At 32.7% G+C, this 17,759-nt stretch overlaps 1 protein-coding gene and 1 long non-coding RNA gene across 4 annotated transcripts; both read left to right on the top strand.

The window, feature by feature from the left end:
- Positions 1-213: 213 nt before the first annotated feature.
- LOC106720261 (sulfotransferase 1C4) lies at positions 214-17,759 on the top strand. Of its 3 annotated transcripts, XM_045686874.1 has the most exons (7): positions 214-311; positions 587-724; positions 8,716-8,815; positions 16,224-16,546; positions 16,725-16,819; positions 17,165-17,345; positions 17,630-17,759. In XM_045686874.1, exons 1-7 carry the CDS (start codon positions 230-232, stop codon positions 17,737-17,739), a joined length of 1,029 nt encoding a protein of 342 aa, XP_045542830.1. In that variant the 5' UTR covers positions 214-229; the 3' UTR covers positions 17,740-17,759. The 3 variants fall into 3 exon arrangements, with proteins under 3 accessions (XP_045542830.1, XP_045542832.1, XP_045542831.1); XM_045686876.1 differs by lacking the exons at positions 214-311; positions 587-724 and adding an exon at positions 7,993-8,116; XM_045686875.1 differs by lacking the exons at positions 214-311; positions 587-724; positions 8,716-8,815 and adding exons at positions 15,017-15,204; positions 15,790-15,889.
- Positions 11,183-11,686, top strand: LOC123723628. Its single transcript, XR_006756801.1, has 2 exons — positions 11,183-11,232; positions 11,537-11,686. It is a non-coding gene; the product is annotated as an uncharacterized LOC123723628 (long non-coding RNA).

The raw sequence follows: 17,759 nt of genomic DNA, 5'->3' as shown, positions 1-17,759 counted from the left end.
AGTACTATATCAGAATTTCATACAATTCCTAGGTAATATATATATAATGACGGATTACATACATCTGTTTATTTATTCGTCAACATATATCTGTATATTGGTTATATAATGTTTTAAAACCGTAAACAACGACTGATGATTGTATTATCTAATCGAAATAAAAGCGGATTATATAACGTAGGCACATTGCGAGTTCACTTTATCTGTATTCGCAATTCTGTTTCTCGCAATGCAGCAACCTAAAAGTTTTCCCTTCGAAATCCGAGATGTCGAAGAACGCGAGAATGAGGAATTGTGTAAATATTTCTCAGGTGAGTTTCTTTTACTTACCTCTAGATCCCATACTTTAGACCTCTTTCTGATTACTAATCCAAGGAAGAAGAATCGTATGGGTTTTAGACAGAGTTAGTAAATGTTATCGTTCCGTTATGATCCTGAATATTAAACAGCTTAACCAACATTGAAGTGTCATTGTCCCTGGAGTGTCATAAGTAACAAAGTGATGTGGTAATTGAAGATAACACACTTATCAAGGATTTCCAGTGTTTTAAATTGACTGTTAATGTGCACATTGTTCATATTACAGGTGTAAATGGAAAATGTAATATTCAAGTAGGACCCAAGAAATACTTGCTCTTAAGTGATTACAAGAATGAAGCTGAAAGTATTTATAACATGCCGCTCAGACCTGATGATATCTTTATCGTCACCTATCCACGATCAGGTAATACAAAGAATAAAGAAAAAAATGACATAATCGTAATTAGTTAACTACTGCAGTCGGAGTTGTAGAGAGTTTATTTATAATGTTTTTTTACTCATGCATATATTGCTATTTATTGACAGCATATTTTTAGAAGTAACTTTTGATACCTAGCTATAATAATTTAGTTTCTAATTGTGTTTTGGTTTATTTTTTTTATTTTAAAATAAATTGATTTCATTCATACAAGTAGGGTTGCTATAGGCAAGCGGCCAGCCGTAAAGGTAAGTAAAAACATTAAGGTTTAAAAACCTGGAGCGCCGACCCCACGATTGGGATACGACTGGGGAGATGAGTGAAGTCATTTTGAAGCAAGCGCACATAGCCTAATGATTAAGTGTTTGTGTTTCCAATCATGTGGTCATGGGTTTGAATCCCACCATTCGACTATTCTTTAATGGTTATTTATCTATTCTATACTTAATAAAGCCTAAGGGACATAGTCGATTCGATGACTATAAGTGTGTCCGAGACTGCAGCAATAAGAAACGTCAACACATATCTATATATATAAAAGAAAGTCGTGTTAGTTACACCACTTATAACTCAAGAACGGCTGAATCGATTTGACTGAAAATTGGTGGGCAGATAGCTTAGAACCAGGAATAGGACATAGGATAATTTTTACCCCGTTTTCTATTACTTTTTTTTTATTTCGCGCGGACGGAGTCGCGGGCAAAAGCTAGTAAGTCATAATTGTTATGTTTGTAATTTTTTTTTAATTTTCAGGAACAACATGGACACAAGCAATAGTGTGGCTGTTGGCGTACGATTTAGACTTCTCCACCGCAAACAAGATTCCGCTCGAAGAGAGATCTGTGTTCTTAGAGTAAGTACATTCTTTATAATTCTTTTCCAGTCTTTGGTAATTATTTCATTTGGTTTTAAAAGTAATACTAATCATAAGAATATGTCTTTAATGCCAAAAAATGTTAGTCATGTGCTCTTTTAGGACTGACAGGGATGAAAATGTACTATAGAATATGTTCCATCTTGTAAGTTCATTTACACTTTGTGGAATTGATTAGAAAATGTGATGCTGAATATTTTGTCAATGTTTGTTGTCAACATACAGCTAACAGAAATTAAAAAAAACTATTTTACTGTTTTTCTCTTATATACAAATTAATAACCACTTCAGTTCGACTTATTCACTTCTTTGATTTTCAATTCGCTTTTAACACTAGTATATTATTCCTATTACTTTTGGCTTTTAGGTTATTTATTTTATATAACTTTTTAATATTATCTTTTGACATCACGCACAAGTTGTTATCGAAAAAATTGTAAAGGCAAAAAATTAAGGCAAATATTTAATCCTTAGTAATCCTACTGTTTTTTGTTTTGGTTAAACATTTTATAGGCTACCATTTAATAAATGTGGTAAGTATGCGATTATGCTATACTTACCTATTAAAACATTGATGTTTCAAGATTAATAAAAATCATTTTACAGATTTCCAATGCTCATGCATAAGGGCTTTTTAGATAAGTTGAAAAAAGTACACGCCGGTAAAGAGGAGAAATTGAAGGCTCTGGATCTTGTAAGCGTTCCTGGAACGGTACAAGTAGCGGCAATGCCTTCGCCGAGGATCATTAAGACCCACTTGCCGATGTCACTCTTGCCCCCGAGTTTGCCTGACAGCTGTAAGGTGGTGTACGTGGCACGGGACCCTCGAGACGTTGCCGTTTCTTGCTATCATCTCACCAGCGAATTTCAGTCGCTCAAATTTAACGGCGACTTTAAAACTTTTTGGAGCTTATTTGTCAAAGATTTGGGTGAGTTTTTCAACAGCATTACCTAACAAAACAGAAATAGGTTTGCTTAATGTAAAATAACAACGATTCTAAGTAAACGTAATCTTATGTATTAGTGAAAATAAAAAATAGAAGGGTAGTTTTCGTCCTAATAATATAATAATACCTTTTTTATTTTCCACATCTAAAATAAACTATTTACAAGAGCAGTATTTTGTTAGTAATGTTAGTGTTTTGCTTATATTTATATTAGTATAGTTAGATTCATACATTTAGATATGGACCCCACCAGAGCTGGGCATTAACTCGTTAATCCGTTAATCGTTAATTAACGAAGTTAACATTTTGCTTAACGGATTAACTTTTAAGTTAACTTCAAAAAGAGTTAACGGTTTTGTTAACTTCCGTTAAACTCAACTTCCGTTAATAAAAGTCCGTTAATCGTTAAATTAGAAACTTGGAGATTTGCTGTCATTTTGTTTAAATTACGCGCCACGCCACGCTCGTAAGTTCAGCTATGTTGGGCGACTGTCGGCGACTCGAATGGTGAACGAAAGAATTGACAATTGATATATGTGAAGTTTGCGTGCAAGTGTGATGCATCAGAGCGTCCGGGAAAGACGTGACCAACAGGACAAAATCAATAGAAGGTTCGAAATAGCATATTTCATTACGAGTATATAAAAGCACGAGACGTAATAGCCCACATTCAGAACGCTCTTCGTCCCTGCAATACGCCACTTTTTGAGCAACTGTATTAAAACATTTTTTTACTCGTGGTTTTTTTAGCTTTTCCAAACTCCTGCGATCTCTTTCCCAACTGTCAAAATAATGTCTGTTAAAAAGAAAAACCAACCACGAATTTTTTACAAAAAAAAATCATTGAAGTTTTTATGATTCATGCAAATATTTGTAAAAAGAAGCTCCTAATTTGTTACAATATCAGATTTAATGATTTGATTCAATGAATTAGGTTAGTTTTCATTTTATTTCATCTCATTAAATTTCATTTTCATTTCATATCAATAAAAATAATCTACTGAAGACTTGGTTGTTTGGGCATAGTTCCCTTTGCCTATCTAGAATGGGTGAATAAAAAAAAATCTCTGTTGGTATTCTTTTACGGTTGGCGCCATTTTCCAAACATTTTAGTTAGTTGAGTTTATTGTATTTTTATTATTCTATTAAATTGCTTCATTTTTTCGCAACTGTATCAAAAATAGTTGTTTAGTACACGTGCGAAACTGTCATTACAACTTGTTCCAACTGTCAACCCTCACCGCCTCGCGCCTCGGCTCGGGTAGACATTTGCCGGAACTCTTTGCAATAACAGGCTTTCCGCACTCGTAATGAAATATAGTATAATGCATTCATACTTGTCTCTAATACGTAATGTGTAAATTTAAACAAGTGTCGCCACAATAAGTGTGAAATTAGTATGTATAATTGTATTATGTAGTAGGTATGGTTAACTGTTAACGATTAACTTTAACTTGCGTTAAATTTTCGAGATTTTAACGCTTTAACGATTAACGAAGTTAAATTTTTAATTAACGAATTAACGATTAACGAAGTTAACTTTTCGTTTAACTGTGCCCACCTGTGGACCCCACTTTGGATGAAGGCCCCCTACATATTTTTCCAATCAGTTCTGTTCCTGCCTAAAGTTCTCCAGTCTCTTCCTACTTTATATGTTATATCATCAGACCACCGTTTATTTGGCCTACCTAAATTTCTTTTTCCAAGTGGTCTTTTTTTGTATATTTATGTTTTCTTCCTAAACGAACATGGAAATATATAAAATTGTGTTGTTTTTTCAGTATACTGGTCACCTTTCTTCGATCACTTAAAAGAGGCCTGGGAGATGCGTCATCATCCCAACTTGATGTTTTTGTTTTATGAAGAACTATCACAGGTAAGGACAAGGACCTCAGTGTAAAAAAAGTATTACTTAATTGTGTTTGTGTAATCGGACCAAAAATACTAACTACTATGTCAATATTGAAACCAGCCACAACCATCAAGAATATAGAAGTGATAAATAGTGTTGATCGGGTCCGCCAACTTCGAACGAAAAACAAGAAACTTCACACAGAGACAATTTTGTTGTTGTGTTAACTGGGTTCCATAATATGAACGAGATAGAGCATATATCTATGCCGTTTTCGCTCGCGATAGTCCAAGCTATACTTGCCATATAAAAAAATATTTCATCCTTTTATTATTATAATAAAGTATTTATAATTAAAAATAAGAAAACATGATTTAAAAAAAATCCTATTATTAATTGTCTTATTTCTTACATTTGTATTTATAAATCAAGATATACGATCACTTGTTATCTTATATCTACATCGCAAAAAAATGTAGTAATGGCAATTTTAAATCATAACCGTTAAAAAAATAAGTTTTCAAATTTGTTTCAAAACGTGTTCTCGTATGGTTCCGAAATCTTTGATATTGCATTGTATTTTTGAACTAATAACGCGAGTGGTTAAGTTTTGAGATATTGACTCTGATAAGTGAAATATTGAAATATTAATAATCTAGAGGCATTTTTGATAGCCGGCGATAGCCAAATAGAACAGACGTCAGATGACATAGAATGGCAATTTGATCCACATCAAGATCAATTTGAAGATATTATTGGTGAAGCAGTTCATACCATTGATAGTGGTACGTCAGAGGCCCAGGCTTGTGCATATGTGTGTGGATTTATGGTCAAAAAACGAAATATAAATTGTAATAATTGTAAGGAATTGTTTTTATCATCAGACCATAAATCCATACACATTTTTACACAATTTAAAGATTATGCTGAAAGCTTAAATTTCGCCAGTAAAAAATTTATTCAATGTGTGGAGATAAGTGCTTCAATAATTAATAATGAACTTGAATCAAATGGATACAAAAATTATATAGTTAAAAATTTAAAATCCATCCTTACATGCATGGTGGATTTCAGCTTTTTACTTAATTGTGACAGACATTATAATGAAAATTGTGATTTCATAATAAAATCAATAATTTTTATATCTTTAAAGCGATTCTTAATTAAAAAAAATCGGGAACTAAATTTAATTAAATAAATGATGTTAAATTACTCTGTTTCATTTCATTATTCCTTTAACTAATTTAAGTTTATAACTTTTACTAACACAATATATTGAAAATAATGATTATTTCATTTTAAAATTATTCTTTCTTTAAAAAAATCTTACATTTGCCAAATTATCAAAATAATCATAATTTCCAATATAAATTTTTAACTATAAATAAATTAAAATACTAAACGTATATTCAAAATTCCCGCGTTTTATTTTTTCATATGGGCGACCATTATGGCGCTAGTAGTATAAGCGTATAGACCAAAGTTATAATACTATAGTATGTAACATGTCATTCTTCTCTCTATAGAGAGTATTATATTCTTTGGTGTTGATCAAACGACAAAAACTTAAAGTTCTAGTCTATTTATCATGATGCATCAATAATGTTTATTATTTTATTATTTATTATTGATTTATTTTTAGAAGTAATTTTTATGTATTTAGCTATGAATTTTGGATTTTAAATTATGTATATATTAACTTTTTAATTTATTCATCCCATAATTAGAATGAGCGAAAGGCAGGCGGCCGTAAAAATTAATCCAAAACATCAAGATTTATAAAACCTTGTGCACCGAATCCACACGAGTGGGATAAGGCCAGGAAAATGATGACTGGGTCTTATTTATTTTATTTCAGAATCTCTCTGCGACCGTAAAACGTATCGCCGATTTCTTGGGCAAAGAGTACACGGCTGAACAATTAGATGACCTTTGTACTCATATAAAATTTGACAACTTCAAAAAGAATCCATCTGTTAACATCGTTAACATGAAAGATTTAGGAATTATGGCACCAAAAGGAGAGTTTATTAGAAAAGGTAAGAAAATTTGACGATCGTCAAAATGCATTGCAATTATCTGCAATGCAATTTATCCAGCCTACTAAAGCCTAAAAAGTTTTTATTCAACGATTTCTTTTTTATGTCATGTTTATTTATCACAAATTCTGGATTCATATAATTTAATTAACATTTTGTAGGCAAGTCCGGAGGTTGGCGTGACTACTTCGATGCAGACATGAGCCGAGAGGCAGAGGATTGGATTGCCAAGAACTTGCAGCACACCGACTTGAGATTTCCAACTGTGTAATAACTGAAGAATTTTATTTAATAAAGCATTTTGCAAATAATATCCAGTTTTTAAATATTAATAATTATTTAAATAAGTAGTAGTAATAATTATTATCTCCTTGACCTTGTCCCACTTACGAAGAGTCGGTGCACCAGGTTTCCGTCTTCCAAATTTCAAATGAATCTGTCTGCTGTCATCATGTCATCTTTCACGCAATCTATCCATCTCTTCCTAGGTCTACCTCTAAAGGTGTATCCCTCCACACTCATACTTAACGTTCTCTTTGCCACATTTTGCGATTCTTCCCTCCTCAACAAATTGGTGAATTCCTAGGAAAATATCCTATTACATTTCCTAGAATTCTGAACATATTTAGAAAAGTATAAAATATTGTATGACAAAATATTTAAGTCACACATATCCTGGTAAATATGAATTAATCTATACATTTCATAGCAATTTTATGAAATTCTGATGATACTATGAAATGTACGAAACCTATATTTTCCGTGACGAAAATAACTAATACCTAAACATTACAGAAACCATAGTTCTCTGAATAAAATAAATGAAATAAATTGTTCTACCCATACATACTTAGCACATAATTTTTAATGTAGTTAATATGTTTTAGATTCTCAATAATTCTGTTGGAAAATTTTCTGCCGTTATCCATTACATTTCCGACTGATCCGATTTTAGGTACTCTACATATTTCCTAGGAATTGTATACAATGGCGGATTACGCACATCTCCGTTAACATATACATATATCTAGATATGTGTCAGTATATTTGTTATGTATTATTATAAAAACGAAAATAACTGATAACTTTATTATCTAATCTAAATAAAATGGCATTATAAAACGTAGGTATACATAACAGTGCGAGGTCACTTTATGTATATTTGCTATTCTGTTTCTCGCAATGCAGCAACCTAAAAGTTTTCCCTTTGACATCCGAGATGTTGAAGAATAAGAGAATGAGGAATTGTGTAAATATTTCTCAGGTGAGTTTCTTTAACGTACCTCTAGATTCTAGATCCGAGAGCAACTCTGTGATAACTAATCCAACGGAGAACGATGGTATAAATATTAGTACATGTGACCGTTCCGTCATGATCCTGAATATTAAACAACTTAGCCAACATTGAAGTGTAATTGCCACGGAGTGTCATAAGTAACAATATGGTGTGGTAATTTATGATAACACACTTATCGAGGATTTAGTGTTTCAAATTAACTGTTAATGTGCATATTGTTCATATTACAGGTCTAAAAGGAAAATGTAATATTCAAGTAGGACCCAAGAAATACTTGCTCTTAAGTGATTACAAGAATGAAGCTGAAAGTATATATAACATGCCGCTCAGACCTGATGATATCTTTATTGTCACCTACCCACGATCAGGTAATACAAAGAATGAAGAGAACCAATTTGGCACAATTGGTTAACTGCTGCAGTCCTAGTTAGCCTATTTATAATGTTTTGGGGAGTTGGGTTGGCTGGAGTGAATCGAGATTCTGCTCACACGCTAAATACGCGCCAGTCGTGGAGTTACGGAAATCGAGCTCTTACAATTAGTGTTTTTTTACTCATTATCATATTGCTATTTATTGATGGTGTATTTTTAGAAGTAACTTTGATATTTAGCTATAATTATTTAGTTTCTAATTGCATATTTAATTTTAATTTATTTTTCCCAAGTAGGATTGGCGACAGGCAAGCGGCCAGCCGTAAAATTTAAGTGAAAATATTAGAATTTAACAACCCCACGCAAGTGGGATAAGGCTGGGAAGTTGAGTGAAGTCAATTTGAAGCACCAATAGCCTAATGATAAAATGTACGGACATACAATTATGTGATCGAGAGTTTAAATCTCGCCAGTCGATTATTCTTAAATGGTTATTTATCTGTTCTATGCTTAATATGACCTGCAGCATTAAGACACGTCAATATGTATAATAAGTCAACGTTTTACATTTGCAAGATTTGTTTCTAATTATCAGGAACAACATGGACACAAGCAATAGTGTGGCTGTTGGCGTATGATTTAGACTTCTCCACCGCAAATCAGATTCCGCTCGAAGAGAGATCTGTGTTCTTAGAGTAAGTACATTCTTTATAATTCTTTTCCAGTCTTTGGTAATTATTTCATTTGGTTTTAAAAGTAATACTAATCATAAGAATATGTCTTTAATGCCAAAAAATGTTAGTCATGTGCTCTTTTAGGACTGACAGGGATGAAAATGTACTATAAAATATGTTCCATCTTGTAAGTTAATTTACACTTTGTTGGGAATTGATTAGAAAATGTGATGCTGAATATTTTGGCAATGTTTGTTGTCAACGTACAGCTGACACAATTAAAAAAAAATTGATTAGTATTTTTCTCCTATATACAAATTAATAACCACTTCAGTTCGACTTATTCACTTCTTTGATTTTCAATTTGTTAGCCGACTTCAAAAAGAAGGAGGTTATCAATTCGACTGTATTTTTTTTATGTGTGTTACCGCGAAACTCCGCCCCTGGTGGTCCGATTTTGATAAAAAATATCTTAATCTAAACGAAGTGCTTGCAGATGAGTCCCATTTTTTGTTTTTTTTTTAAATAACTAGTAACACAACTATATTATTCCTATTACTTTTGCTTTTGGGTTATCTATTTTATATAACATTTTAATCTTATCTTTTTAGATCACCCGCAAGTTGTTATCGAAAAAATTGAAATAATTGATGTCCTTACCTACTGAAATAATTGATGTTTCAAGATTAAAAAAATCATTTTACAGATTTCCAATGTTCATGCATAAGAGCTTTTTAGAAAAGTTGAAAAAAGTACACGCCGGTAAAGAGGAGAAATTGAAGGCTCTGGATCTTGTAAGCGTTCCTGGAACGGTACAAGTAGCGGCAATGCCTTCGCCGAGGATCATTAAGACCCACCTGCCGATGTCACTCCTGCCCCCAAGTTTGCCTGACAGCTGTAAGGTGGTGTACGTGGCACGGGACCCTCGGGACGTTGCCGTTTCTTGCTATCATCTCACCAGCGAATCTGAGTCGCTCAAATTTAACGGAGACTTTAAATCTTTTTGGAATTTATTTGTCAAGGATTTGGGTGAGTTTTTCAACAATATTACCTAACAAAACAAAAATAATATAATAAAGCCTCGTTTATTTTCCACATCTAAAATAAACTATTTACAAGAGCAGTATTTTGTTAGTAATGTTAGTGTTTTGCTTATATTTATATTAGTATAGTTAGATTCATACATTTAGATATAGACCCTACTTTGGTCGAAGGCCCCCTCCATCTTTTTCCAATCAGTTCTGTTCCTGCCTAAAGTTCTCCAGTCTCTTCCTACTTTATCTGTTATATCAACAGACCACCGTTTATTTGGCCTACCTACATTTCTTTTTCCAAGTGGTCTTTTTTTTGTATATTCATGTTTTCGTCCTAAAGGAACATGGAAATATATAAAATTGTGTTGTTTTTTCAGTATACTGGTCACCTTTCTTCGATCACTTAAAAGAGGCCTGGGAGATGCGTCATCATCCCAACATGATGTTTTTGTTTTATGAAGAACTATTGCAGGTAAGGACAAGGACCTAAGTATAATAAAAAAAGTTTTACTTAATTGTGTTTGTGTAATCGGACCAAAAATACTAACTACTATGTCAATATTGAAACCAGCAGCAACCATCAAGAATATAGAAGTGATAAATAGTGTTGATCAAGCGACAATAACTTTTTTATTTATTTAACACGATTCATCAATAATGTTTATTCATCGGATGAGGGGCTCAGAGCCTCCCCAAGTTAGGGGTGACTGGCCGTAAGCAACCACGCTGGCCCAGTTCGTGTTGGTTGACTTCACCCATATAAATTTGAATTTCTCTTCAGATATGTGCAGGTTGTATCACGATGTTTTCCGTCACTATAAGAACGTCGGATAAGTGTACATATGTAAATCGAAAATCGAAAAACACAGTGGTACATGGCAGGATTTTAACCCCGGACCTGCAGATTAAAAGTCAAGTGCTTAAACCCGGAGCCACCGACGCTCTGTTAATTATAAATTACTATTATGATAATAATGTTTATTGATATTTATTATTGGTGTATTTTTAGAAGTTACTTTCATGTATTTAGCTATGAATATTTGGATTTAAATAAAGTACATGTTTACTTTTTTTTTATCCCATTATAAGAACTAGCGAAAAGCAGGCGGCCGGCTGTAAAAATTAAGTCAAACATTACAGTTTATAAAACCTTGTGCACCGACTCCACACGAATGGGATAAGGCCAGGAAAATTATGATTGGGTATTATTTATTTTATTTCAGAATCTCTCTGCGACCGTAAAACGTATCGCCGATTTCTTGGGCAAAGAGTACACGGCTGAACAATTAGATGACCTTTGTACTCATATGAAATTTGACAACTTCAAAAAGAATCCATCTGTTAGTATCGTTAAGATCAAAGAGTTAGGAATTATGGCACCAAAAGGAGAGTTAATTAGAAAAGGTGAGGAAAAGACTTCATTCAACACTATCAACATTACAACAACACAACAACAAACATTATAAGAAGTAAAAGCAATTCTTGATATCTAAATTATACAATAGGTTTTTTTATCTACCGCGGCTGAGACACTTGTATTAGAATTATTTTCTCTGTTTTTTAAAAGGAAATAGGATATTGTCAAAATGTTTTATCCAGCCTACTGTTATAAAGCCTAAGAAGTTTTTATTCAACGATTTCTTTTTTTAACATGTTTATTTACAAACAACAAACAATCTTGATTCATGTTTTTTACTTAACACTGTAGGCAAGTCCGGAGGCTGGCGTGACTACTTCGATGCAGACATGAGTCGAGAGGCAGAGGACTGGATTGCCAAGAACTTGCAGCACACCGACTTGAGATTTCCAACTGTGTAATAACTGAAGAATTTTATTTAATAAAGCATTTTGCAAATAATATTCAGTTTTTAAATATTAATAATTATTTAAAATATTAACGTCGGTTAAAATCTAATCGCGCGAAATTAAAAAAAGATACTAGTAGCCTTAGGTATAAAAAAAACTAGTTCTTCTATACTATGTTCTACATCTATGCTAAATTTTACTCCGATACTTAATTTAGATCCGTTAAGCTATTCTGGAGATACGATATCTTGAACGTCGATGGCTCAGAGGTTAAGCACTTGAGTTTGTTGACTAATGCCTTGTCACCCCCAACTTAGGGTAGGCTCCGATCCCCTCGGTGAGGACGTATAGTGAGCAAATGATGATGATGATGATGATTCATCTTAAATTTCGTACTTACAACATTAGTATGCTAGCCCCGTAATTTTATAAATGTTGTTGTTTGTTCAATGCACCTACTATAGATTTATGATAAAACTAGCTGTTGCTCGCGACTCTTTCCGGGAGGAATTAAAAAACTTAATAGCCTATGTGTTCTTCCAGGCTATGTTCTATATTTATACACATTCATAAATTGGAGTTATGTTGTAACACGAAAAACAATTGTATTTTGTACACATGATTAAATTTTTATTTTTTAATTAAATTAAAATTTTTGTGCCAACCGACGTCGGCGAATCCCGATAATAATCTCTGAGACGACTAGATCGATCTGGACGGGAGTTTTACTGGATGCATACGGGAGTTATTTACACATTTTTTTAATTGCATGCTTGCGAATTTTCGAGCATCGTATAATAAATTATTTAAGTTTGCCCGATAATACCTAGTTAGGTAATTCTGTCACATGTTTAGTATAAAATAATTGAAACAAGTTTATTCATTATGTGACCATTTATATACCAAAATGAACTTAACAAAACATAGATATTTTTCAGCATGTCAAACATTTGAATTGGCGCGTAACCGCAACGATGCAACGCAATAACTGCAACACGGTCTTCTTTAAGCATCCACTCCATATTTTAAAAAAATATTTTTAAGAGAAAAACAAAGCCGACTTCATAAAAAAACAATCTCAAACAAAATGCACTAAAAAGTAACATTAAAGACAATCTCAAACAAAGTGCATTAAGAAGTAACATAAAAAACAATCTCAAACAAAATGCACTAAAAAGAAACAAAATAATGTCATGAAAACCATCTACTTTTACTTACTTTTTAGTGCATTTTGTTTGAGATTGTTTTTTTATGAAGTCGGCTTTTTTTTCTTAAAAAGAATTTTATTTCTCGTTTTTTAGTGAATTTGAAGTTCGGTTACAAATTTCCTTAATAAGTATGAGGACGGAAATAAGACAAATAAAGAAAAGGACTTTCCTATTTAATATGTTTAACATGTGTGTACTTCAATTCAAAAACTAATTTAATATGCAGCAGATAACCTCCACACCTTTAAACAATGAAATAATTATCAAAATCGGTATAAGTACTAATTGAAAATTAACGAACTAATACATCGTAGCGTGCCTTTAATTTTGTCCAGCCACGCTCCGCAGTAGCATTTTTCGGATGGGCGTAGTTTTTAATTATTTGATATCTTCCAAATTATTAGTCAGAATTATATAGTTTGAAAGGCAAATGTAATCTACATTTAATACTCTAACCTTCAAACATATTTATTTGGATAAGGATTGTAATAAGGATATCGAATGTAATATAATAGCGCCGTAAGCTTACGACGCTGTTTTTCGTGTGCATTTTAATCGACGTTTGTTCACAATGACATGGTTTTTGTGAGACATCCATAGATGATAGATATACGCCACCAAAGACTTTTATTTAGCAAATTTAAGGATCTATAATTACTCCATACATCATTTTTATGTAGGTCATATAGTTTGACCTACGTAAGCCCAGAAAGCAAAATTGTGCTATTCATTGTAACGCGATGTAGCATTTTTCGTTTCCGCGTAATTTTATTCTTACGATATCTCCTAAACTATTAGACAGAATTGTATAGTTTCAAGCACAAATATAATCTACATTAAATTTTCTTGATAATGAACATATTTATTTACATAAGGGTTAATACTCAACTCGAATAATAACGTCGGAAATAGGGCATGAATTTAATTGCTGTTTCTGAAGAAAAAAATGGTTATTGTGAGAAAACTATAAAAGATAGATATATCCTATCGCAGACTTTTATTTATCACATTTAAAGGGCTACAATTCTTCTATACATCTTTTTTATGTAGGTCCTATAGTTTAGCCTACGTAAGCGCCTAAACCAAGAAGTCCCTAATTTTCGTAACAAATTTTGAAGCTAAATTCAAAATCTACTAATGTAATCTAGTCTTCTAGTTATTTAAAAAAAAATGGGACCCATCTGCAAGCACTTCCTTTCGATTAAAATAATTTTTACCAAAATCGGACCACCGGAGGCGGAGATTCGCAGTAACACACATAAAAAAAATACAGTCGAATTGATAAGCTCCTTCTTTTTGAAGTCGGCTAAAAATGAGTAAAATTCTAAAAAGTATACAGTTTTATTTTCATGAATAATTCGAAATTAGAATTCAATAAACTTTTTTGTGGCCAGCATTCTAAAAGAAAAGTTTTTACTGTGTGACAATACTTATGACCTTACTGTGTATATTGTAAAATTTTCACATATCATTGAATTCAGGTTGCATCACGATGTTTTCCTTCATCGTAATAACGTCGGATTAATGTACATATGTAAATCGAAAATCGAAAAACACATTGGTCATGGCACGACTCATACCCAGGACCTACAGATTGTAAGTCAAGTCTTTAACCCTTGAGCCACCGACGCTCTATCTATATATCTATAGATGTAGCTTTAATTATGTATATTTGTTATGTAATGTTTTAAAAACGAAAATAACGACTGATAATTGTATTATCTAATCGAAATAAAAGCGGATTATAAATATCAAGTACATAACAGTGCGAGTTCACTTTATCTGGATTCGCTATTCTGTTTCTCGCAATGCAGCAACCTAAAAGTTTTCCCTTCGAAATCCGAGATGTCGAAGAACAACAGAATGAGGAATTGTGTAAAAATTTCTCAGGTGAGTTTCTTTTACGTACCTCTAGATCCCATACTCTAGAGAGAGGTCTACCTCTTTCTGATAACTAATCCAACGGAGATGGATCGTATTGGTTTTAGACTGAGTTGAGTACATGTGACCGTTCCGTTATGATCCTGAATATTAAGCAAATTAACCAACATTGAAGTGTCATTGTCCCCGGAGTGTCATAAATAACAACGTGATGTGGTGTGGATTGGATTAGATTGGATTGGCGGTGTGGATTAATGATAGCTGTTGCTATCATTATATACTGTGTTCAGTTATCGAGGATTTTCAGTGTTTTAAATTAACTGTTAATGTGTTCATATTACAGGTGTAAATGGAAAATATAATATTCAAGTAGGACCCAAGAAATACTTGCTCTTAAGCGATTATAAGAATGAAGCTGAAAGTATTTATAACATGCCGCTCAGACCTGATGATGTCTTTATCGTCACCTATCCACGATCAGGTAATACAAAGAATAAAGAAAAAATTGACATAATAGTAATTAGTTAACTACTGCAGTCGGAGTTGTAGAGAGTTTATTTATAATGTTTTTTTACTCATGCATATATTGCTACTTATTGATAGCATATTTTTAGAAATAATTTTTGATACCTAGCTATAATTATTTAGTTTCTAATTGTGTTTTGGTTTATTTTTTTATTTTAAAATAAATTGATTTCATTCATACAAGTAGGGTTGCTATAGGCAAGCGGCCAGCCGTAAAAATTAAGTAAAAACATTAAGGTTTAAAAACCTGGAGCGCCGACCCCACGATTGGGATACGACTGGGGAGATGAGTGAAGTCATTTTGAAGCAAGCGCACATAGCCTAATGATTAAGTGTTTGTGTTTCCAATCATGTGGTCATGGGTTTGAATCCCACCATTCGACTATTCTTTAATGGTTATTTATCTATTCTATACTTAATAAAGCCTAAGGGACATAGTCGATTCGATGACTATAAGTGTGTCCGAGACTGCAGCAATAAGAAACGTCAACACATATAATAAGTCATAATTGTTATGTTTGTAAATGTTTCTAATTTTCAGGAACAACATGGACTCAAGCAATAGTGTGGCTGTTGGCGTACGATTTAGACTTCTCCACGGCAAACAAGATTCCGCTCGAAGAGAGATCTGTGTTCTTAGAGTAAGTACATTCTTCATAATTCTTTTCCAATATTTAACACAAGTAGTAGTTCTTCTTACACAAGTATATTATTCCTATTCCTTTTGCTTTTGGGTAATCTATTTTATATCACATTTTAATCTTATCTTTTTACTTCACTCGCAAGTTATTATCGAAAAAATTGTAAAGGCAAAAATTTTAATATCCTTAGAAATACTACTGTTTCTTTTTTTTGGTTAAACATTTTATTGGCTACCATTTTAAAAATGTCTTAAATATGCGATTATGTCATACTTACCTACTTAAAACATTGATATTTCAATTTATTTTTCTAAAAACAATTTTCATTTTACAGATTTCCAATGCTCATGCACAAGGGCCTTTTAGATAAGTTGAAAAAAGTACACGCCGGTAAAGAAGAGAAATTGAAGGCTCTGGATCTTGTAAGCGTTCCTGGAACGGTACAAGTAGCGGCAATGCCTTCGCCGAGGATCATTAAGACCCACCTGCCGATGTCACTCCTGCCCCCGAGTTTGCCTGACAGCTGTAAGGTGGTGTACGTGGCACGGGACCCTCGAGACGTTGCCGTTTCTTACTATCATCTCACCAGCGAATTTCAGTCGTTCAAATTTAATGGCGACTTTAAAGCTTTTTGGAGTTTATTCGTCAAAGATTTGGGTGAGTTTTTCAATAACCAACCTACCAAAACAGAAATAGGTTCGCTTAGTGTAAAATAACAACGATTTTAATCAAACAGAATCTCATGAAAAAAGCACTAAAAATAAAAAAATAACAGAAGGGTAGTTTTCGTCTTAAACGAACATGTAAAATATATAAAATTGTGTTGTTATTTCAGTATACTGGTCACCTTTCTTCGATCACTTAAAAGAGGCCTGGGAGATGCGTCATCATCCCAATATGATGTTTTTGTTTTATGAAGAACTATCACAGGTAAGGACAATGACCTCAGTATAAAAAAAAAGTTTTACTTAAATAAATAAATAATAAATAAACTTCTTTATTGTCATCATAAGGAATACAATATTTCAGGCATTAATAACAGAAAAAAAATATTACAATGACAACTTAATTGTGTTTGTGGATAAAAAGTATTGACTACTATGTCAATATGGAAACCAGTAACAACCATCAAGAATATAGAAGTGATAAGGAGTGACAGTAATTTTTTAACTTATTATAACCTACAATTACAATTAGCGAAAGACCGGCGACCGGCCGTAAAAATTAAGCCAAAATACAGGATGGTGATGACTGGGTAGTATTTTTTTGTTTCAGAATCTCTCTGCGACCGTAAAACGTATCGCCGATTTCTTGGGCAAAGAGTACACGGCTGAACAATTAGATGACCTTTGTACTCATATGAAATTCGATAATTTCAAAAAGAATCCATCTGTTAACATCGTTAACATGAAAGAGTTAGGAATGATGGCAACAAAAGGAGAGTTTGTTAGAAAAGGTGAGAAAAAAGACTTCAACACAATCAAACATTATAATAAGTAAAAGAAATTCTTGATATCTAAATCATACAATAGGTTTTATTTTAAAATAGATTTTTTTATCTACCGCAAAGTATCACCGGCGGCTGAGACACTTGTATTAGAATTATTTTTAAAGGAAATGGGATATTGTCAAAATGTTATAAAGCCTAAGAAGTTTTTATTCAACTATTTCTTTTTTTAACATGTTTATATACAAACAATAAACAATCTGGATTCATGTTTTTTACTTAACACACTGTAGGCAAGTCCGGAGGCTGGCGTGACTACTTCGATGCAGACATGAGCCGAGAGGCAGAGGACTGGATTGCCAAGAACTTGCAGCACACCGACTTGAGATTTCCAACTGTGTAATAACTGAAGAATTTTATTTA

This window comes from Papilio machaon, chromosome 4 (assembly GCF_912999745.1).
Source record: "Papilio machaon chromosome 4, ilPapMach1.1, whole genome shotgun sequence".
Taxonomy (NCBI): domain Eukaryota; kingdom Metazoa; phylum Arthropoda; class Insecta; order Lepidoptera; family Papilionidae; genus Papilio; species Papilio machaon.
The sequence above is the reverse complement of the archived record's forward strand: the minus strand, read 5'-3'. Positions and strand labels throughout refer to the sequence as shown.